The sequence below is a fragment of the Rissa tridactyla genome, chromosome 5 (assembly GCF_028500815.1).
Source record: "Rissa tridactyla isolate bRisTri1 chromosome 5, bRisTri1.patW.cur.20221130, whole genome shotgun sequence".
Taxonomy (NCBI): domain Eukaryota; kingdom Metazoa; phylum Chordata; class Aves; order Charadriiformes; family Laridae; genus Rissa; species Rissa tridactyla.
Window position 1 is genome coordinate 23,001,733 of NC_071470.1, and position 23,765 is coordinate 23,025,497.

The 23,765-nt window shown below is 37.7% G+C and overlaps 1 protein-coding gene across 5 annotated transcripts in view; it reads left to right on the forward strand.

The window, feature by feature from the left end:
- Positions 1–23,765, forward strand: part of KCNIP4 (potassium voltage-gated channel interacting protein 4) — a 339,234-nt gene that overhangs the window by 216,398 nt on the left and 99,071 nt on the right. Inside the window, exons 1-2 of one of the 5 annotated variants that reach the window (XM_054203577.1) lie at positions 3,245–3,275; positions 11,334–11,425. The exons of 3 other annotated variants lie outside the window; for them this stretch is intronic. In XM_054203577.1, the coding sequence (XP_054059552.1) occupies positions 3,245–3,275; positions 11,334–11,425 (123 nt within the window). Of the gene's footprint in view, positions 1–3,244; positions 3,276–11,308; positions 11,426–23,765 lie in introns of those variants that run through there. One more of the 5 variants, XM_054203575.1, reaches the window with a different exon arrangement.

The window sequence follows — 23,765 nt, forward strand, 5'->3', positions numbered from 1 at the left end:
CCTTCTCCTGAGCCTGCACAGGATTGCAAGTCTTGGGCCTACAACCGTGAGATCAGTACTCAAAGTAAAATGAGCACTGTGTGCAATGTATCTTGAGGACAAAGGCTCCACTTTCTGGTTTTTGTTTATGTCAAATTATTTTTTGTCTGGCTTAACGATCTGTGAAATCTCACACAGTATCAGACAAGCACCAAAGCAAGTGCAGAAGGGACATTGTGCTAAGGACAGAGCAACAAACTGTCAGACCCGTTCAGGCAGTCTTGGAACAGCCTAATTATTCTCCAGTGTACCCCAGAGTTGCTTCAGTGAAAGACAGCGTGTGTTACTGTCACTACGAGCAAAGACAGATCTCTAAGAATAAGTTTGAAAATAAACATTACCAAAACAAACATCAGTTGCAGTGAGGGAATGGGCTGAAGTCTTGGCACACACTTGGGGTACCTCAACTGAAATACAAGTTCCTGAAAACTAAGGGCATAGATGGACATTTAATATTGGGGGGTGGGGGGGGAAAGGGGTGCTGAAGTTCATTTGCTTTTGAGTAGTAAACAAGAAAAAATGTTATTAAATATTATTTTTATGAGAGGGGGATGTTAATGAAATTCTAAGACTATGGCTGTCTGTCTCATCATACAATCTTGCTCATGACTAATTTAACACAACCTAAAAACTAGTTTCTAAATTTTTTCCATATAACTGTTTTGCCTAATTAGAATGAGTTCGGAAAAGAGCAGCATGATTGGGAAGCTAGGGAAATTGCTTCCGAGAAGATTAGAGAAATTAAAATTCATAGCCTGGTGCACAGAAGATTATTGGGGGGAAATTATTCCTGAAGTATTAATGGCAGCAAAAATATTCTTTGTCTTAAAAATGGCTGAAAATAGCTTTCAAATGGCTTAAAAATCCAGCCAACTCTGAATTATGTTGTTTTAATGTGAGGAAGACATGCAGGTGCCTCATTTATGGAACTGGGTATGGCCATGTGCGTGTTAAGAAGCACGTGAAAATGAACTTCTCATGACTCACAAACCTGCTGTGCATAATGGAATATCTGCTTATCTAAGCTGTAAGCATGGATAGTATAGAAGCTGTGGTAAACCCTGCAAAGCTACTAAAGAAGAAAAGATTCGATACCTGCAATAGCAAAACACAAGTGTGAGGTCTTGCATCTGGGAAAACATAATCCAGGATTGCAGCACAGACTGGGATCTACCTGGCTGGGGAGCAGCTCTGGCAAAAGGGACCTGGGGGTCCTGGTGGACAGCGAGCTTGATATGGGCGAACAGTGTGCTGCTGTGGCAAAGAAAGCCAACAGGATGCTGGGTTGCATCAACAAGGGCATCACCGGCAGAGATAAAGAAGAAGTCGGTTTTGGTCCCCGCTATGCAAAAAAGATGTGGAGAGGCTGCAGAGGGTCCAGAGAAGGGCCACAAAGATGATCAAAGGATTGGGAAGCCTGCCATATGAGGAAAGGCTGAGAGAACTGGGTTTATTCAGCCTTGAGAAAAGAAGGCTTAGGAGAGACCTTATCACCATGTTCCAGTGGAAGGTGGCTGCAAAGAAGATGGAGACTCCCTTTTTACAAGGAATCACATGGAAAAGATGAGGGGTAATGGGTACGAGTTACTCCTGGGGAGATTCCAATTGGACATAAGATGAAAATTTTTCACAATGAGATCAGCCGTTGCACTCATCTCCCCAGGGAAGTCGTGAATTCTCCAACATTGGACACTTTTAAGATTCATCTGGGCAGAGTGCTGGGCTATCTTGTCTAGACCGTGCTTTTGCCAAGAAAGGTTGGACCAGATGATCCTTGAGGTCCCTTCCAACCTGGTATTCCCTGATTCCTATGAATAAAAAATGGTGTCTAAAGATATGTTGGAGGTTCAAGATAGTGTGCTTCTGTATTTTGTTACTTCCCGCATTCCAAGATCTACAAGAACCTCATGATGCTGCAGTTAGTTGGACATTATAATGCTTCCTCAGGGAAGAGCTGTAACCTTCCTTGTACTTACTTAAGTGATAACAAGGCTTCGTAAGCTCATTGCTCCCTTCAGGGTTTGATTTTATGCTGCTGCTGCTTTCCAGAGTGGTAGAATAGCAAAACTGCTGGAGCAGATAATTTTTCGTTGTGTTGCATGGATCCTCAAATATCACTGTAAGTTCCTATACTGGGATAGGGCCAAGAAAAAACTGCATTAGGAGCGGAGAAACATCAAGCTATGCTATTTCTTCCAACCTCTTCCCTGTTTTTTTTTCCCCCTCTGGCTCTTTTGTGAAAGAATGGGAGTCTGGCTCACAAAAACTTTAAATGTGAACTGTTAGTCCACTGCCTAACTTACAGTTTTGATGGGGGAATTAGAAGGCTTTAGAAGCCTCTGAGATTCCCAATAGAGTGAAAGCTCTGAATGGAGGGGAAGAAAAAAGAAAGAGAGAATAAAAAAAAAAAGGTCCTTTTCACTGTGGGGATTATGTGCATTTATATCCCTGTATCCTTGTTCATTTCCCTTTGTTGCTACTCCTGCCATTTCTCAGCAGTAAACACATTCACTCTGGGTGAATTTCAGGCCCTACGCTGAAGAAAAAAAAAAAAAAGTCTTCAGTGTCCAGAAGCAAGAAGACATCTGGTCCTAAAAAGGTTTCCTTTCAGGTATACTTGGGATTAGATTTAACCCTAAAATCGTTGCCTAGAAAAATGAATCAAATTGTATAATGAAAAACTAGAAAAACACCTGAAAAAGTTTTTGCTCAGGAAAGGAAGTTCTAAAATGTTATTGGAAGGAATGCAAATGACAGAATCACAGAATGTTGAGGTGGGAGGGACCTCTGGAGATCATCTGGTCCCGCAGCCCTGCTATAGCAGGACCACCTAGAGCTAGTTGGCCAGCACTGTGTCCAGATGGCTTTTGAATATCTCTAAGGATGGAGACTCCACAGCCTCTCTGGGCAACCTATGCCAACGTTCAATCATCCTCACAGTAAAAAAGTGTTTCCTGATGTTCAGAGAGAACCTCCTGTTCCAGTTTGTGCCTGTTGCCTCTTGTGCTGTCACTGGGCACCACAGAAAAGAGTCTCGCTCCATTCTTTGCACCCTCCTTTGAGGTATTGGTATGCATTGATGAGATCCCTCCTGAGCCTTCTCTTCTCCAGGCTAAACAGTCTCAGCTCTCTTAGCCTTTCCTCATTGGAGAGATGCTCCAGTCCCTTAGACATCTTTGTGGCCCTTCTCTGGACTCTGTCCCGTATGTCCATGTCTCCCTTGTACTGGGATCTGGGTACAATAATCCAGGTGTGGCCTCATCTGATGAGGGATCTTTTTTTGTCAGTCATAAACAAAAAAATAAATAACGATATGCTTCATAAGCTTTTAATAAATCAAACAATAATATATAAGCAATTGCTATGGGCTCATTCTGAATATTGCATATGTTATATATAGTCTAAGTATAGTCCAAGTCCTAAGGGACAAGATCATGATTAGAGGATGTTTTTAGTTATGTTTCTTGCATGTGCTGCAGCCATGTAATATGGGCTAATTTATTGTAGCTCGTCTTTATAGGACAGATGCACTCGTGTTTTAACAAGTACATCAAATGTAGAAATATGTCAGCCCCACTTCAGACTTCATTTATAATACTTTCCTGTTGCTATGGAAAAATACAGTGCTTTACCTTTCTAAAAGCCAAGGATAGAAATTTATGGTACATGGGTTATTTTATATCAGAGAAAGACAGGTGCATCCCGAGAAAAGAGCTGCACAGTAGTGATGTTCTGATGATCATGTTTGATAATACATTTTCTTTCTTTAGTTGCTAACCATTTGTTCAATGATAGGGAGACAGACACTCTAGTTTTGAAATAGAGGTGTTGCACAGGGTAGGTTGAGGTTTTTAAATACATAGATGATTGGTTTGGAGGTTGGGATAGTAAATATTCCAGTTGGTTACTAGAATGTTAGCTTTTATTACTAGCATACATAGTTCATTTGTTTTCTCATTCATCGCAGTAGAAAACACCTGTCCCTTTCTTTAGGAACTCATCTGAGGTCATCTAACTGCACAGTCCATAAAAAGATAGCTTCCTAGACATATGAGCAAGTGTAGGTGGCTACATAATTTGGCTAACAGAAAATGGCTTAATATGGAGTCTGAATGCTCCTACTCTGTCTCATCATTTCTACCAGCTTGATCTGTAGGCCTCCCAGTAGTTCCTTGTTTGCATAAATAAAACGGTTGGTAATGATGTCCACTTGCTTCAATGTATAACTACAAAAATAGTAGTGAAAGAAGAAAATCAGCAGGTCAGATACTGCTATTACTGAGTTCTTGCCAAATGTGGAAAGACTGCAGAAGAGGAGGGTCATGCAGGAAAAAAAATTATGTTTTGTTGTAAACAGGAAAAGTATGTCTTGCATGCAATGTTAGAGGAAAGTAGGTCAAAGATTTACTCAGATAATACTTCAAAAAGAGGGATGCGAATTAAGGATGTACAGGTGAGGCATGCCTTGGGCTTGGGCTTTCTTAAAAATACTCTTTGCGCTCCCAGTCAAGTAGTTCAATGGCCAGAGAAACAACAATCATTCAATTTTAGAGCAAATCTACAGCAAGCTCTTTTGGGGCAAGTTTCCTTTTACTGATGATTCTCTGCTGGTTAGGTTAACCCAGCCTGAGCTTTAAGATAACACAGCTGTATTATAGCCTATAAAGTTGTTGGGTTTGACTGGCCCCTGGTAGGTGGTTCCATTATACTGCACTTCTCCTGTGTAGATATACATTTATGCTTACAAACTTAGTAGTGGCAATCCCTGCTGCTGCAAGATAAGTATGATTTAATATAAAAAGAAAAAACAGGTCTGTAGGCTGAAGACACAGTCACATAATTTTGAGATAATTTCATTTGTCAAGTAAGCCAGTGGGCTTTGCAGTAAAACAAACCAGAATTTGATTACTTACTATTACTAAATGTAATTTAACCTTGTTTAGGAAAGAGATAGCCTCTCTGTAATGCTTTGCTAAAGCTTAATAAATTAAAATGCTACTGTTACTCCCATGGCCATGCTGTTTAATTTACAATCCACTTGCACACTAGCTATTTTAAGCATAATTGTATAATATGCTTTATCAATTAATTTTATAGAAAAATGAAACCACCTGTAGGTGTTGTGTCATGGAGGGGGTTGTTAATGGTTGTCTTGTGGGATTCTTTTCAGCTCTTGTTTTCACATCAGTAATGGCAGCAGTCCTTTGATTTAGATCAAAGCAAGAACAAAAGCTTCTTAGGAGCAAGTGAGTCAGAAGGTGAAAACGAAGAGGAAAAAAGTTATAAAATCCCATACCATAGCCTAGAACTAAACTACTAAAATGAGAAAATGAACTTTTTACAGCTATAGCTGCAATATTATTTTAGTGTAATTTACTTCTGAGGATGAGACCAAACCTTCAGAAGCTTGGGTATCATATTTTCTTCCTTGATTACAAACCAGTGAATCTTATCTTGCCTGTACAGGTGTTGAATTTTTTCTTTCTCAGACTATATTCACTTGCAGTCATTAAAGATCTAGGGCACTTAGTGTAAATATTAAAGATGATATATGAAGCCTGAGAAAGTTAATCTTGGGTAATTACACTCTACATAGCTCTTCTAACTAGCAAAAATTTCTCTGCAATTTTCGTTGGATAAGTAATCTGCTAGTGCAATACGGTGCTCTTCAGTAGCTGAAGCACTGATGAGACGAACAAAGTGATTCCATACATTAGTCTAATTTTTCTAAGCATTTTATGAAAATGTCATGATATACTGTGATTGGCTGTAGCAGCCTATGCAGGAAGTGTTGCATTGTAAAATATGAATTCTTTTACCCCGAGAATAATTCTTGAAAGGATATGTGTACATTAATAGCTTCTCCGCGTTCTCTAAATGCTTTCTAGCAGGACATAGTTTTATTCTGCAGATCTAAGATAAAAACTTTTCTGTGTAGAAAACTAGTATTGCCCGTGAACAGATTTCTCACTGGCTAACTAATAGGAGGATTAAGTTTGTTATCCACCAGATAACTTTCCTAATAAGATCAGATCTGGCATGAACAAGAAGCTGAAGCTTAGTGGTTTGTATGACCTGTATGTAGGTGCCCTTTCTGTGTTTATTTGACAATTTCTTTCTCTTCTGGCTGACTGACGTTTCCCTCTGGAAAAAAAAAGAGAGTACAGAAAGAAGGGCAGCTAATTAATACTTCCAAATTTTGTTTCTATTTCTAACTCATCAGCAGTTTCCCTTTTCAGCTACATTGGGGGAAATTATCAAATAGAGTCTAATGAACTATTACTGCTAGCCAATTAAGACTACCCCTTCTCCCCTCTCCCCCCCAATAAATTAGTTACAACACTGAACAGATTTACTCACTTAGGAAAACAGTATAAATCAAGTCTATTAAAGAATAATAATGCATTCTTGCCTTGAAAACTATCCCATTTTGATCAGCCCCATTCTACATTAAACAACAGCAAATCCAGAACGTCTGCACAGAAGACAAATGAAAATCACTATAAGTATGAAGAGATTTCTTTTGAGAAAAGCCTGGGAAGACTGATACTTTTTACAAGCAGATATTAAAAAAAAATATAGTGGAAAGACATAAAATATTCTAATGTATTTGGGGATCAGGTAGGCATTCATATTTCTCTACTCTCATACAAAAATCAGGAGAAATTGAAAAGAGGAAGAATTTATAAATCACAGTAAAACCTTCTTGTAAACACAGAAATAAAATAAGTGAACCAAGAATTCTTTATGAAACTTACAGCAATTAAAAGAGAAATACATGCTTCATTTTACTGTGCTAATTACAGTGACAGGTTATAGTTAAAAACTAAGAGTGTACTGGAATTAAAGTAGTTTACTAATGTATATAAAAGAAGTATGACAATACCAGATAATTTTTTAAGAACTGTGTCATCATATAAAATTATAGGGAAATTTTATACCCTAATACGCTAATCACAGAATTATTATTTAGCTATTTTTAGGATTTCAAAATGGTTTATTCCTTAATTGTTCAATTCATAACATCCTACACGTTACTCTCAAGCGTTTGCTACTTCTTGTGATATGTTAAATTAGGTGGAATGTTTTTTGTTTTGAAAGATCTTCTCTGCTTTGAGTCAACTTTGAAATCATTAAAATTCAATTTCCCTTATCTAAGCTTTATAAATAATATTTCAGAGTATTTTTTTCTTTTTCCAGAAAGTAGGAGAAAATTGTAGGTATTCTATAAGCATAGAGCAATCGGATCTAAAAATTATTTAGTACAAAATACACTGTCATATTTAAGGTGGCTTTTTATAATAATTACATTCCATCCATAAATTATTCTATTTACAATGGTTAGAGTAGCCAGTAATTACTTGGGATTGTTTGTGGAAAAAATGTAAGGACTCCAGAATGGGTTTGTTCTCAGAGACCCCAGATCTACTCTGTTCAGAACTTAATTCTGATTTGTGCTTCCAGAGATAAGATATATCTCCTACAGCACTTCAACAAGGTTTCTCTTGTCTGCTTACTTAGGAGAGAAAAACTTGGGCTTCTTTTTATGCTTGTACAACTAATCACTGGGGGAAGGAATTGGCAGGAGAAGGTCCATAGCCATGAACTCCTGCACTCCATCCTTTGAGGAATGCCATGCCTTGCCATGCATCAGCACCTGCCGCAGCCTTACGCTGCAACATATTCCCTCCTTACTTCGTGTATTTTTGTGTGCATGTTTGTTGCTAATTCAGGAGTGCTCTGTACTGGAGATCAGTCCTAACATTGTTATGCTTTCCCATAATTAACGTTTCAGTAAACCCACAGGGTGTTAGTGCCTGAGTGTCCAGCAAACAATAAAGGTTCCACTTCAAATCTTTGTGGAGAGGAATTTACAGCCAGTGCAAGATGCACTGTTTAGATGGGATAGCTTCCTAGCAATGTTAGCACTTTTTTTTTTTCCCCTCCATGCAACCTATTGGAGAATCATAAGAAAGTTTATGCAAACTTAAATATATTATTAAATCACTACCAGATGCGTTGCAATGTCAAAAATGAAAGCAGGAATTAGGGAAAGTCAACAAGCCAAAGCAATGCTTGGATAATACAAGTTGTCAGCCCCTAGTTTCACTGATTCATGTAAAGGATGGTGTTTTCTTTTGTATCCTGGGGGTGGCATTGATGAAAAATTTCTTTTCTTTGAAGAGCATCTAAAATTTTTTTGTAGTGTTAATACAGGGTCTCCATAAGGACGTGTTACGGAAATATTTATTTTGAAATAATTGAACAAAATACGAAGTGAAAGAAATTACACTTGGCTATGAATTCAGGTGCCCTATATACATAACTGAATTTTATCTCCTTGTACAAGATTGATTTCATTTTCAAATGCTTTGAGGAATGGGATTTTTTTGATTGAACCATTTCCAGAAGAATTCACCTTTGTAGGCAACGCTGTTGTTTGAATCGGTTGCATGGTGTATTAAAGAAAATATTTCATACATCACTTCTTTTTCCTTTACACATAGTTTCTTACCCTTACTGTTTTATTTTTAAGTGCTAAGACTTAGAGATTCGAAAAGTTTGTATGTGGTTCCCCCAATTTAGAGAACTATCATGAAAGACAACAGGAAAAGTCTATTTCTTTTTTTAAGGAGGTAATCTTTGAGGTCAGTAATCAGTTACATTAATTCAACTGGATGTTCTCAGGTTTGTTGGGTTTTTTTCTTTAAAAATTCTTCTGTAACTCTTCTGCTGCGCAGGTAGAATTGGCCCCTTAAACTCATCAAATTAATGATCTCTGACCCTTTCATTTTTTAGAAGGGATCCAGGTCTCTTCTTGTGTGAAAGCAGAAAACAAAAGGCTGGTTATGGCTGACACCACTTCTCGCTGGGTGGCTTTCTGCATGCGTGTTGGCACATTCAGTAGTGGAGTAGAAGGGACTCTGATCCCAGGAGCGCACAACTCAAGAACACAACATAGCCTGGACGTACTGCAGGGAGGGAGAATTTAGACTGACAGATTTCTCCATTGTAATAGTTTCCCTGATACTGTTTAGTAACAATAAATAAGACCGCTTTCACTGTTATTGTATGATTGTTTGCATTATATTAGCTTTATTTTTTCTGTAATGCCTGTAAAACAATATGGATCAAAGTGGGATCACATTAAGCCTTGAAATATTGTGAACGTTTGGCCATGCTTCATCATTTGAGAAAAAGAAAAATTTGAGAAAAAAGAAAAAAATAAATAGGAATAAAATCAAGGAGAAAGTAGACATCAGAGATGAGAGTCAGTTAAGATGAATATGTCAGAGCCTTAAAAGGAGGCAATGGTATGGAATAACTAGAAACTGAAAAGAGGAAATAAAATGTTAATTTTCTTTTAAAAGGAATAGAATTTAGCATGAAAATATATCGAATAATTATTTTACAATATAAAGCAAAGGTATTGACATATTTGGAAGGTGCAGATGTGGGATAGTGTATTTGTTTTGATTTATTTTTATTGGGCTTTCCTCTTAGGCACTGTTTTAGCTCTATAGGTTAATAGGGAAAGGAACTGACGTTCAGATTGAGAGCATATATAAATAATAAAGAACTCTTGACGTTCTAGTATTAAATACCCAGAAGAGCAAAATCAAAGAATATTGTTGCTTATATATTGCCTAGATATAACCTAAAATTAAATGAAGTACACGTGTGATTTTTCAAATTAACAAAAATATGCAGATTCTAGAGTCCTGCCTGTATGGAAAAATCTCTCTGATTAGTTATTGTAATTCAATACAGATGGCCTTCAAAGAAAAAAGGAAAAAAGCTGATAGTAAGTTGGAGATTACGTTTTTCTTTCTCCACCTGGTATTCCATAAACAATAAAATGTTAATGTTATAATTTGTTATTATGCTGATTGAAAATTATTATGGCTTTCTGAACAAGAATAAAAGTTTCTGAGCTTCTTGAAAGTTAGTAAAAGTTGTTTCTAATGGAAAGAGTTAAGCAACCTAAGATGAGCGGTCAATATCAGATATAATTTATGAGATTGGTTTTATTGCTAGATCATATGTGTTTCTTTTGTATAAGGGTGTCTAAAAGTATTTTTTCTGAGACTTCTTTTCATGTTATTCTAGTGCCTTGCATACCAGTGGACAGATTTTAGTTTAATTATTAAGATGGGCACAAGAATAAGCATTTAGGTCTAACCTTATAATATTTATGCGCGCGCTGAATAAATACTCTTCAGACTCTATTCTTCACACTGGGTATTCTCTTGGTAATCACATAAATAAACAAAGGACAATTAGTATTATACAGACTATCCAATAAACCAGCTGGGATCATAAGCCTCTGTTCTTTTTCCCCTGATGCACAGCCTGGGCAAAATCTTCCCAGGAGCTGCGGAAAACGCCTAATTCCCATTTGTATATATCAGAGTTTGGGGTTCAACACTTCTAGGTTCACATCCTTAGACAGAAAAACACTGTTTTGTTTCTCAATCAATAAAGAGTACATTCTTCCTGGCTACGGAGCAGGGGTTTGGGCAGTGCATGTCTCCTTGACAGCACTGTATTTTGCTAGCTGGGGGCACGGATCATGCTGATATGGATTTTTTTAATTTCCATTCTCATTTCCACTGAAGATTCTAATTAGATTCTGGTGATGCTTAAGAGGAGGAAGGGACAGTGTTTCTCTGAACATTATTCTTTCTAATGCAGAGGGCAGTAGTTTTCTGACGTGCAGCATTTAGCACAGGTGAAAACAGATGTCTTGTCTGTCTTTAGCAAACCGTCATTTGTCAAACTTGGCAAGAATTGTGCTAAGAGGAGCTGGGGAAGGGCTGCGAGGCTTCGGGAGAGTGGCAAAGCCTGGGTCTGGGAGCGCTGGAGTGCAGAGAGCTGATAGCAGCCTGCTCCCGAGTGCAAGTTTCCAGGGAGTGTTTCTTCTTGGCACTGACACAGCCAAGTCTCCAGCTCCGACACAGATGTTCCTCCAGCAGCCCTGAAGTAACGCTGCTTGCCGGATACAATGTCATACCCAGGGGTTCGTGGTCCACCTCAGCCTTCTCAGAGGACTCGCTACTGATGAAATCAAATGCTTAGGGAAGCATGAGATGCGGGGCTTTATCTAATATTTTGTCTCGGCTAGAGTGGCTGGTGAATTGCCACAGCTCAGTACTGCACTGCTTTACACCACTGCAACTTTCTTCAAAGCAAACTCTTGGTAAAATCCTCTAATTTCCCTCTGATTGCGAACCGGTGTGAAGACTGGAATGATTTGCCTGCTGGAAGAATGTTGACTCTCGAGTGGGAGTCAGAGGGACTGCAAACAGTGGGTATTGTTGTGATTATATTTGCATCTCTGAAGCTGCTTCATTTGCTGGGACTGATTGATTTTTCAGAAGGTAAAGTGGTTTGTGCTGTTTGTAGGTGTGGTGTCTGATCTGCTAAAATAGACTTAGCATCAGGTATCAAAGCTGTGAAATGAAAAGGCTTGAAAAGTGAACATAACATTCAGACTAAAAATCCTGGTTTGCTTCCCCTGGTTTTACTTTGTTATTGTAAAACAGAAGTAGATGCTAGCACAGGATTTGTATTTTGCTGTGAATTTCCAAGTGTCTGTGGGTCGATGTTTATTAGAAAGACTGAAAATAGTGAACATAACACCTGTCAGTTGCCTTTGAAAGCTGTTCAGTGCTATAAAACTTGATAGATTAAGTGGATCTTAGTTCAGTTCTCATTTATAACACACTTTGCTCTTCTGATTTATGATGCAATTAGAGTTTTGTTCTGTATCAATATTTATGTGTTAAAAATCCATTTCAGAGATAAATGCAAAACACGCTTACTTACAGGATAAGCTCTAGGATCAAGTCTGCTTGACACCTTTCAAAAAAGTGCATAGATGCCAACGTTAAATGTGGGTATTTTAAATATATATAATTAATATATGTTTTAAAATTCCTGTTTGCTTGCTCAGATTCCTGTCTGCTGGCTACTATATGGGTCATATCATTTCATCTACTCTCAAAGAGGGCTTCAAATTAGTTTTAACAGGATTTTTATTTCTATACAAAGTGAAGTTTATTTCACATTTTATAGAAATAGGCCATTTCAGTTCAGTTATAAATGAGAACTTTTGCTGTCAACTTTTCAACTTTTTAACAAAATGTCTTGTATGGACTGCTGTAGCAAACAAAAGCTTTTAACTCCCTGAAGTCCTTGCTCCAAAAATACTGCTTTTGTCAGTATATTTGTGCATGTGAACACAAACCAATCCTTTCTGCTTTCAGTCAGAATCACACAGCCAAGGAGAGCACTCCAGTTTTCTGAAACGTTAACTTTTTATCATGGAATAGGATCTCTGATGGATGTAGATTCACATCATCACCTCATAAAATTGTTCAGCTGATAAAATGTGAAATCTTTAACACAGCACTTTTATAGTTACTGAACTATTGAAATAAATCATCCTTAAAACCATCTGTGGTGAGAATGTATAATATTTGCTGTGTTACTATATAATGCATTCGTTCTGGAACTGTAAAATTACTTTTTGAATTTTAAACAAATCAGTGACTTTTTTTCATAACAGTACTCACTTTTTGGGTTTTTTTTATGCTCTAGATGTGTAACGTTTTTAAAACCTAAAAAATCTTCTTACTAGATATGTGTTAGCTTCAACTTTGTAACGTATGGTAACATATAGGAAAAAAGGATTAAAATGCAATTTTGGTTTTTTAGCAGGTGTACAGCTACATCCCTTTCTTGATTTCTCACAGTGTGATACTGCCATTAAGTCTGTGGAAAAATGTTTCATGTAATTTCAACTGTATTAAATCACTTTTTTAAAAAAATCCCCCTGGTAGAAATTATACTGATTTTAATATAAATAATAAGTTCAAGATGATGCATCAATTGAAGTGTAATATTTTGTTTTAATGCACCCATTAGTGCCATGGTATTTCCTCACATGATAATGTAATATTTTCACTCAAAAGTACCTAGCAACATAAAACTGATCTCTAAATGTAAAAAGAATAAACATAGTAGATACGTTCATAACATCTGCAGTGTGAATAGCTCCAGCGATTCAGGGGATTTCCTGTGCCCCTATGGCTGATCTGTGCTATTTAACTCTTCCGTGTTTGGGTACTGCCTTTACTATTAAACAGAATTCTGCCCCAAATGATTAAGGGATATTTTATAGCGTATTCAGAACTAATGGTCTGCTGTTCTCCTACTGAATGCAAGGACAGGTTTTCTGTTGATGTAAGGAGGACCATATTTGAATGACAAGTGTTAATCCTGAAACCAAAATGACCAATGAGGTCTCCCCATCTACCCCATGGAGACAGGGCATGAGCCATATGCTGAAACAAACCTGTTCCAGTAGTTAGGCTTTCTGATGCTTTAACATGCTTGTCTTAACATCCCTGATATCGTAGAATCATCATAATCATATATTGACTTCTTTTGAAAATATCACTGAAAGATAGGGCAGTATGCTTGTCCTGATGTTTGCCAATATAGGACAGAGAAAACGGGTAAATGACAAATCCTTAGTTGCAAACTTCTTACAACTCCACTGATTTTAGTGAGGTTGTTACGATGCATTACAGCAAATTCTACCCATCAGAGTGACTTCTCTAAGCCCAAACCACGAGTCAAGAGCAGAAATGGGAGCAGAACTACTGTGATCCACAAAAGCATCATGGACTGACTAATTGGAGTGTTTCCATCCTTCCAGTTCACTCATCCTCTCTGTCCACCGAAGTGTAGAGGTAGCTTCAGCTTCACTACTCCTCAATCTGTTTGTACTGTGAAAACGCAACAGCTTGTTTATTGTTTATTTTTATAGTCATTTATAATTAGACATAAAATACCCTACATCTTGTATTCCAGGCGCTTTCAGTATTATTTTTTAAAATAATAGTAGACTTAGAGAAAAATTTCCTCTTTAACACAGCTACTGGAAGCATTCTACCCAGTACAGCTTTTTTGCCATGTGCAGCCATCTCTCGTGCAAAAATTGACTTTCAATTGAACAGGCAAAAAGATTGGTCACCCAGTGTGCTATGATGGACAACCACCCTCCTTTACTTTACACAGCGAAGGAGTTATGGTGGAGAAGAGCTTGACTTGCCCTCACTCCTCCATGGGAAAGTAGGAGAATCCAGGCAATCTGCTTATTTTTCTTACAGCGTTCAACATTTGTCAGGACAGGGGACCTGTCCTGGTTTGATCCTGTGTCCCAGACTAGGGACTATGTTCTACTTCATCCATCCTCCACTTTCCAATAAGCAGGAAAGAGAGACCAGAATGAGGAGAAAGTTGGCTTCACTGAAGCCAGCGAGCTATTTCAGTTATAAGGATAGAATTGAATCAATACCACTTTTACTAGGAAAAGAATGAAACTCTCCTTTCTCTCTCCTTCCATTACTTTGAAAGTGGTTTGACACTGATCAATATCTTCCCTCCAGCTTCCTTGCCTGAAACTTTTGCTGCTGGGTGGCTTCATTCCAAAGCTTTTGTTTTGTTACTCGGCTGGAAGGGGAGCAGAGGAAGGCAATCAGAACTGAAGCAAAGGACCAGAGCAGTAAAGTAGCAGCACCAGGCTTAGAGGGAATTCATCCACCAGGAACTTGGAGGGGAGAAACTGGCAAAATGAAGGATACACTTTGCATTTGTGTGTCCAGAATATCTCTCAAGTGGTAGCTGTATGAAGACATTATGTAAATATGTGTGAGCAACTTTGTAAACATCAGGGGACTGCATAAATCCAAATCTTTAATAGGACAAACTTTGTGCCTCTTCCTTCATTGTGCATTGATTATGTTTGGAATTATAACACCTCATACAGAAGTGTTTTTCTTTTGTTTGTGAATATAATCAACCAGTGTTGCAATTTATTCTAGACCCTGCTATTCCTCCCCTTTTCCTTCCATTAATTTCTAACAGTTTCCAGAACATGTTATTATTATGTTTCCAAATGCATATTCAGATGTAAATTTCATGTGTCATATACGAATGTCCCATAAACTCAATTTTTTTTGCCTAGTAGGCCCCTCTGGTCCCTACATGTCTTTCAACTCAATAGGCCATCAAGGCTGTGTAGGAATATTTGATCTTTAGCTTCTCTTGCTTGATGCAAAGCAAAGAGCAGCTCAATTACAGTTATCAATAATCATATTTGGCTGTAAAGTCTGCCTTGAGTGTAAATAGAGTAATTACTTGCTTTGGCTAGAATTTGGAAATTGTCTAAGGGGTATATTTTCTTTAAACAGGTAGTTTTCTCTCTAAGGATATATTTGTTCTGTGTAGGTACAGAAAGAGGTTTTTTAGGTTTTTTTTTCTTTCTAGTCTAATTTGGATGGGCAGAAGCCACCTCCACTCCAGAACTCATGTTACTGTGTTTGAGTTGATTTGCTCTGTCACACTAACATGCTAAAATGTGGCCTCTTTTGTAGCTCGAGTACTTAAAAGCACAGAGAGGATAAGGTTAGGTCTGTCTGCAGTCATCTGTGTTAACACGTTGTTAGTTACCCTTATGGCTTAGCAAAACCAGTAAAGTTTAAATTATCATCTCGAATACAGTATGAGTCTCCCCCTTAGAAAATGAATGATATGGGGAAAGACATAATGCTGACAAATTCTCTGTTGCTTTGTACTTTTCTAAGAGAAAGAACCTGAAAAAGTAATGGAGTTTTCTCCTTGTCAACATGCGGCTGGTAAGAATTATCCAAATTTGGATGTCCTACCCATGCACTGGTGGCTGTGCTGCAAGTCCAGCTTCCAGCAGACTCTCCTGTGGTGCTCCCTCTCCTCTCTCAGCCAAATGGGATGCAATATAGCATAACTCCACAATAAACAGAAAGAATATACCACACATGTCGCCTTGCCTTCTCTCAGCCAAATGGGATGCAATATAGCATAACTCCACAATAAACAGAAAGAATATACCACACATGTCGCCTTGCCTTCTCTCAGCAGCTGCTTGTAACACCTGATTAGGATCTGCTATCAGTAAGCTGTTCAGTTTTCACATGGTGAAACGTACACATGTACACTTCCTTCTTGTCTTTTTTTCTTCTCCAGAGACACTTGTAGGATTAAGGGAACTACTTTCTTCTGAGTAAGCCAGTATCAACTGCCTCAAAAAATTCTGTTCACGGATGCTGAGATCCAAGTTCCAACTCATGGCATCAAGGTACACAGTAGTGTTAGGTTTGCTATGATCTTACACACCAGAAATGACAAGCAGCTAGGGAAGCTTCTCCTTGTATTCATCTTTGCAAAGGCATAGTTACTTTTGAGCATCATTTGAACTTTCTTTAAGAGATGTTGAGTATTCATCTTAAGCACATCATTCATCCAAAGTTGTCTGGGTTTTAACCTTTTCCCTCCAGACTAGATCAGATCTCCCTTTCTCAGGACCATTTTACTATCATTGTTCAAGTACATTATGAAAACCTGTGTTGAGTACAAACACATTTGAGAAGGAACTGGAGTAAAATATATTTGAATTAGCACTCAGAGAAGGAAAACAGAGTACTAGGTTTTATCAGGATGTACTGCATGTTGAAATGTGACCAACACTCCATCTGACTATTACAGAATACTAACATAAATAGATCCTTTATCAACAAAGGAAATCAGAAGATGAAGGAAAGATCACACAGAAAGCACTCAGTATTCAGTCATAACAACCATTGCTGGCCAAAATTTCATATCTTTTCAAAGGGAAGGAGCTATTTTCCCCCAGTATATAGAGGAAAAACACTCCAAAGAAAGGTTTGTAACATGCGTTTGATACCTGTAGCAAAGCCTGCATCTAACCACTGTGCATCCCAGAGCATGGATACTGGGAGCTTCCTATAGAATGCCCTGCCTAGGCATTTTCCCTCTGCACTCTGCCACTGCCTCGGGCTCAAGCTGCTTTTAAAATGTAGCTCCACATAAAATGATTCATTTTAAGATGACAGAGATTCGGTATGACAAAGTATGCTTCTGAAAAATAACTACACTCGGTCAGCTGAGTATGGGTGAGGAGAGAAAAGCATTGGCTAATCATTAATGTACTTCAGGGCTGAGAATATAGCAGGCTTTACTGTTAGAATATGATATTTGCAAAGACATAAATAATCATTGCTTAAAGTGACATTATAGAACAAGATTAAATATGTGCAATGACGGAATGACTGAATGGAAAAAAAACATCCATGATAGTGCACTGATGTAGAAATAATGTAGTCACCTTTGGTCTCTTGACTTCGTAAATTATTTGTTCCATGTTTGACGCAGTTTTTGACCAGAATTCTTTGACCTTTGATATTAATGAGACATGGGAGGTACTCAGTGAAATTTGTAGGGATTTATATATTCAGATTACACGTAGACCTATATGAAACATGAAGATTTACAAAGCAGTTGAATATGTTCCATGTAATAATGTGAAAATAATACCATAATTTAAAGCCATTCTGCTACGATTTCATTTTCTAGTATGCATTTTAGCTCATAATAAAAATTCTTATGGAATTACCTTTGGGAAAAATCACAAAAGCAGCCATAAAGCTGTTTTTGCAGTCTCATCTGGACGCGTAATGCTGTATAGCTGCTTCATGTTACTGTAGCAGTATAAAGAAGCACAAATCAGACTGTTCTGTTTGTAGAAATCTAATATGTCCTTCCAAAGTCTGTAGTCTATGAACTTTTAGAAACACCCTAACAGTAAATTGAGTGTATGTGTGTATGAATGTGTGTACATTTGTTGAAGAGAGAGAAATAATCTAAAATTAAGACTTTGTGTACCAAATTTTAACACCAAGTAACTTTTAATGGCTATAGTAGCCCAAGGGGACAACTGTATGATGGAAGGTCTGACACAGGTTCAAGTAGGTCACTTTTAATGTTAACAAAAAAAAATAAAATTGTCATTACTGATCAATTCAGTATTTGTGCTGTTGTGCAGATTGATTATTTTATACTTACTTGTAAGTAGATGTATGGATTCCGTATGTGCATTTGCCTGATTTTTTCGATATGTATTTAGATGAACAGACCTTGAAAATTTCTGATAAACATCTGCCCATATTTTGGGTACAATTTATTTTCAGCCTTCCACTGATCAGTTAAGAAAGAATGAGTTATGTCATATAAAAGAAATAATTTTTCTGACAACAGGGCTTTCAAAAGTTAGCAGGAGGAATATTGATTGAAGTTCACTGAAATGAGTCAAACCAAAATGAACTGCAACAGTTTGGTGACAGTTTCATGATTCTCCCAAAGGTGGCTTGTTCCTTGCAGATAAAACTGCTGGGTTTGGAGTGGGATAGTGAAATTAGAGGAATTAGAGGAGAGAAGGGGAAAAAAAGTCTAGTTTGCTTAGGGATCTATCAACAAGTGAATAAGTAGTGAGGTAAGGAGGACCTCAAAAAAATTTGAATAAAATAGAATAATTGGGAAAGTAAATAGGAAGACTCATGAGTTTCAGTGAATTAGATTTTTATATGTCATGTGTCAATCATATTACATTCGAGCATACACTTTTGTGTAAGGAGAGAAAATGTAGTATTCCATGCTCAAAAAAAGATTATATTCCCCTGTGATCCAATGGGGGTCACTTTACTAAGTTGTGACTCTCCAGATATCCCCAGTGATTGAAGCACTGGTTTCAGCCTACCTATATCTGAAGATTGCAGCCATAATATTTAACCTGTGTACTAGCAGTTTGGTTTCTGTCCTTCTCGTACTGTAAATTCTTTAGGCTCCTTTGTTTCTTAATAAAAGATGGAGTTCTAGAATATACACATCACTATGAAATTTGAGCTAAGGCAAACTGAGTAGGTCGGCATCATTCTTGCAAAGTTATATTTATGAAGTAATAATCAGAATTCCTCCCTCTGAGATGGCAACAGAAGAATATTTCACTTGACCTGAAATACCACTCCAGGGCGGTATTCCTTTCAACAAGCGGTAGCGCAGTGGTACTGTTAACACTGAAACAGTTACTGCTAGTTATTTTTCCCAAGAATACATGTGATCATCATCCTTAGAGTATTGGCTAATCTGCGCTCAGTCTCTCCCTGTATTTCTTCGTATTTTGAGTTGTTTATAAGGTGCTTCATTATTTCTCAGTCAGATGGGTACTAATTATCAGCAACTTCATTGCATAATTAGAAGAATCACTATTAAATCGTAAGAAAGTTGGGTTAGCATTTTGGAACCCCCATTATGATTCCTCTCCTTTGTGACCTTAGGAAATCTTCTAGAAAATGGTGAAAAATGTACTAGTTAACTCACTGTCTGTTGTGAGAGTAAATAGATTAAAAGTTGTTTCAGATGCTAGAGCGGGGAGGCCATATTGTATCTCGGTGCTGGGAGACACACATTGATGGATCTCTCTTAATCTCACTGTCAAAACTGGGAGCCCAAGTTAGAAACTTGATCATGGTGAGCGATAGGTTTATAAATAGCTTCAACCTGTTGAGACTTCTTATACAAAAAAGGCAGTCCGAATCCACCCAGAAACGTGTTGGAATCAGTCAATACCCAAGACTTTATTTTTTACTACAAATAGTATGTACTTTCTTGTTGAGAAAGCAGGTAGTCTCATCTCAGATTCGAATAAAAAGCTATTGTAAAATGAATTACAGTAAGATTTTTACTGTAGCATAGTATTTTCTGTTTAACTCCTTTATAGTTCCCTCAGCTATAAATGTTTTATATTACATATTCTTTTTAAGATAAACCTTGGTGTTTCTTCTTTGGTTATTATGAGCAAAATATAATTCATTTGAACTCATATGTATATATGTATAGAGAGGAATACACTGCTTTATGAGATATGTAGCACATAGGATACATACATACACATATGCAATGAAATATATACAAAAAATAATTTTATATTTCAATTTATGGTGTACTAAGTGCAAGTAGATGGATTTTTAGTATTTCACACACTGCAAATTATAAAAATAATTCTTTCCTGATTTGTATTTCCTTTGAAATATTTCAAAATACAGGCCCTATTTCTCAGTCTCATACTAACATGAATAGTCTTTTAATACAACGTATTTGTAATATGAATGCACTTTTAATTTTAGCACAAGATGCAGTTTTTTGAGAGGAGATTTCCTACAGGATTCTGCTTTCCCAAACACAAAAAATAGAATTCATTTTAATTTAAACTTGGAAAATAAATTGCAAATAATAACTTGAAGGGAAATATTATATAGTTTGCTATTGCAGATAGACTCTGTTGTGTTTGAATAATGATGCACTACAAATAAATGTTTCTTTGTTATATTTCAATAATAAGTAATACGATTTACATTGCTAAAAAAATAAATAAATATTGTTTCCAGTTCTGTCTACCTCTGGGCAATTTTTCATCCTCGTTACTGAAGTCACTAAAAGGGACCCCAATCAATTAACTCACAATAATCATTTTGGGATTCGATTCAGCCCCTGATCCTCAAATATATCAGAAAACTGTAACCTTTTTACTTGCTTTTCTCAGATGAACAAGTCTAATGCACTGTCCTATATAAAATTCCAGCTGATTTCTTCAGAGGTTATACGCGTCCATCACTTTATTCTCTCAGTAGAGTATTGTGCACAAAACAGCACATTCCAAATACAGCAATCAACACAAAAGTATAGTCTGCTTTCATAAAAGTAGAGAACCTCAAAGTACTACCAATAAATGGATGCTTCACTGTGTAGGCATATATTACCATGAATTCGTGCTTCTAGCTTTTTTCCAAATGGAGATGAAATTGCTGAAACTAGTGTTATTAAAAGCTTTTATTCAGATTTCTTTTATCTGTGCCAGGTTAAACATGTATCTCATGGATGAGCACTTGAATAGAAGCATCTGAAAAGTCATAATTAAGTAAAATCTTTAGTAGCAAATTCATGCTTTTATGAATTTTACTAAATTGTGCAGTTTTGTATTATTTGTATAACCAGAGACAGTAGTTGCATTCATTCTATTGGTTATTATTTAAAAAATAAGAGTTTCTGCCGGAAGTCTTCACACTTCAAGGGTTGTTTCTATTTGTACGGCTTTAGAAGCAGCCAGAGAGTCAGGGAGCCGCATTCTCATTTCTAGTTCTCTACTGCTGAGAAGGAACAACTAGCAGCAGGTCAATATTTATGATAGCTCCCATTTTCTTCACTCTGCATGTCATGCTAATAGAGGGCAGGTGATGGAAGATGAATAGAGAGCAGGAGAGAGTGGGTCCTTGGGTGCATCTTCCCCAGCGTTGAGGTGGTGAATGAACCAATATTTGCATGCAACAATATGCAAAGGCAAGTGGAGATTTTCTGCGTGCTGCATAGGTCCAGAGCCATTTAAACAGAAGCATGTTTTGAATGTAGTTTTTAAGGAGGGCTTGGAAGAATCATGGGTTAATTCATAAAGAGAGTTAAACACCTAAGGAACTGCAAGGAAGGAATCACAGTAGGGTTTGTCTAGGACCTGATGATATTATCTGTCTTTTAAGCGTAGATAAGATTGAAGTACCATTACAACAGAGTTCACAGGCTCAGGGCAAGAAAGCTATAGCTCTTGTTCATTTTTGCTCTTCTATATGTATATGTATCTGTGGACATGCACATATGGACAGGCAGACAAAAACCAGAAGGAGCTCTGTGAGAGAAAAAACAAAACAAACCAAAACTGAAACTGTTTGGTATTTTCTGTTGTTGCCATTTTCCCAGAGAAGTATAGTTGTTCAGGCCGGTGACAAGTGGTGTTCCCCAGGGGTCAGTACTGGGACCAGTCCTGTTCAATATATTCATCAATGACCTGGATGAGGGGATAGAGTGCACCCTCAGCAAGTTCGTTGATGATACAAAGCTGGGGGGGTGGCTGACACACCAGAAGGCTGTGCTGCCATACGGAGAGACCTGGACAGGCTGGAGAGTTGGGCAGAGAGGAACCTTATGAAATTCAACAAGGGCAAGTGTAGGGTGCTGCACCCGGGGAGGAATAACCCCATGCACCAATACAGGCTGGGGGCTGACCTGCTGGAGAGCAGCTCGGTGGAAAGAGGCCTGGGAGTCCTGGTGGACAACAGGATGACCATGAGTCAGCAATGTGCCCTTGTGGCCAAGAACGCCAATGGCATCCTGGGGTGCATCAAGAAGAGTGTGGCCAGCAGGTCGAGGGAGGTCATCCCTCCCCTCTACTCTGCCCTGGTGAGGCCGTATGTGGAGTATATGTCCAGTTCTGGGCTCCCCGCTTCAAGAGGGACAGGGAACTGCTGGAGAGGGTGCAGCAAAGGGCTATCAAGATGATTAGGGGTCTGGAACATCTCTCTTATGAAGAAAGGCTGAGGGATTTGGGTCTCTTCAGTCTGGAAAGAAGACGGCTGAGGGGGGACCTTATCAACACTTATAAATACTTAAAGGGTGGGTGTCAGGAGGGTGGGGCCAAGCTCTTCAGTGGTGCCCAGGGACAGGACAAGAGGTAATGGGCACAAACTTGAGCATAGGAAATTCCACCTAAACATGAGGAGGAACTTCTTTACTCTGAGGGTGGCAGAGCACTGGCACAGGCTGCCCAGAGAGGTGGTGGAGTCTCCATCCCTGGAGATATTCAAAACCCGCCTGGACGCGTTCCTGTGCAGCCTGCTCTGGGTGACCCTGCTCTGGCAGGGGGGTTGGACTAGATGATCTCTAGAGGTCCCTTCCAATCCCTATCATTCTGTGATTCTCATTTACTCTATTGGATTATAAGTGAACATTTGAGAAACCACTGCTTTCAAACTAAGGAACCTATAGTTGGCAATGAGGGAATATAAAGAAAGATGCTCAGTTTTTTAGAAGTGTTGAACTACAAGAATTGTTGTGGATTTCAGAAGAAATTTTTCTGAAAATCAGACCACCTCAATTCAAATTCCTAGATACTGATCTTTGTGACCCAGTTTAGACACCTACATTTGAAAGTGTAGTTTAAGCACTGGTGATTCTTCACGTACTATGTATCCTCAGCAGAAAATCTTTTTATTTTTTGATGGTTTTAAGACTTTTAAGCTGTATGATCAACCTCTTCAGTAAGATGAATCTAGGCAGGTCTAAAGCATACCCTGGTACTTATTTTATCCAGATTTTGGTGGATTGGTGTGTTGCAGGTTCAGATGGCCAGGAAGCTGCTTGGAAAATACATTAAGCTACTTCATGCTGAGAAAACAGTTTTTATAGACTTGTTTTTTGAATAGTCTCTCTCATTCTCATTTCAATAAAGACTAGTCTTACCCTGCAGGCAGTAAGAAGCATTATTTAACACCAAGTGATTCACAGTGTATTACTATTGTGCTACACAGTTGCACATTTCTGAGAAAAAAATGAACTTAATAATAGTTTTATTACTTTAATCCTATTATAATTGAATTCATAAATTAGAGTATTGCTTCTGCTTTGCAGTGTATTTGAGAATGGTTAAGAGAGTCTTATTCTAAAAATGAATGAAAAAAAAAGTGTTGTCTCTACTTGGATATTTTAAAAGATAAGTAATATCTTTCATATTTTCTATTGCTTTCTTTGAAGTTGTAGTCTTCTTGCAAAATATTTATCTGAGTTGAAATCTTACTTCCTAAAAAATTATATAGAGGATTTTTGCTGTAAGTCTTTCTGGCTCATTGTGAAAAGGAGGAAGGAAGAATAAGTGAATAAGTTAGAATTGGAGGTTTGTTTATTTTCCTTTAGCAGTCATGGAGAAACTAAAAATGCAAACT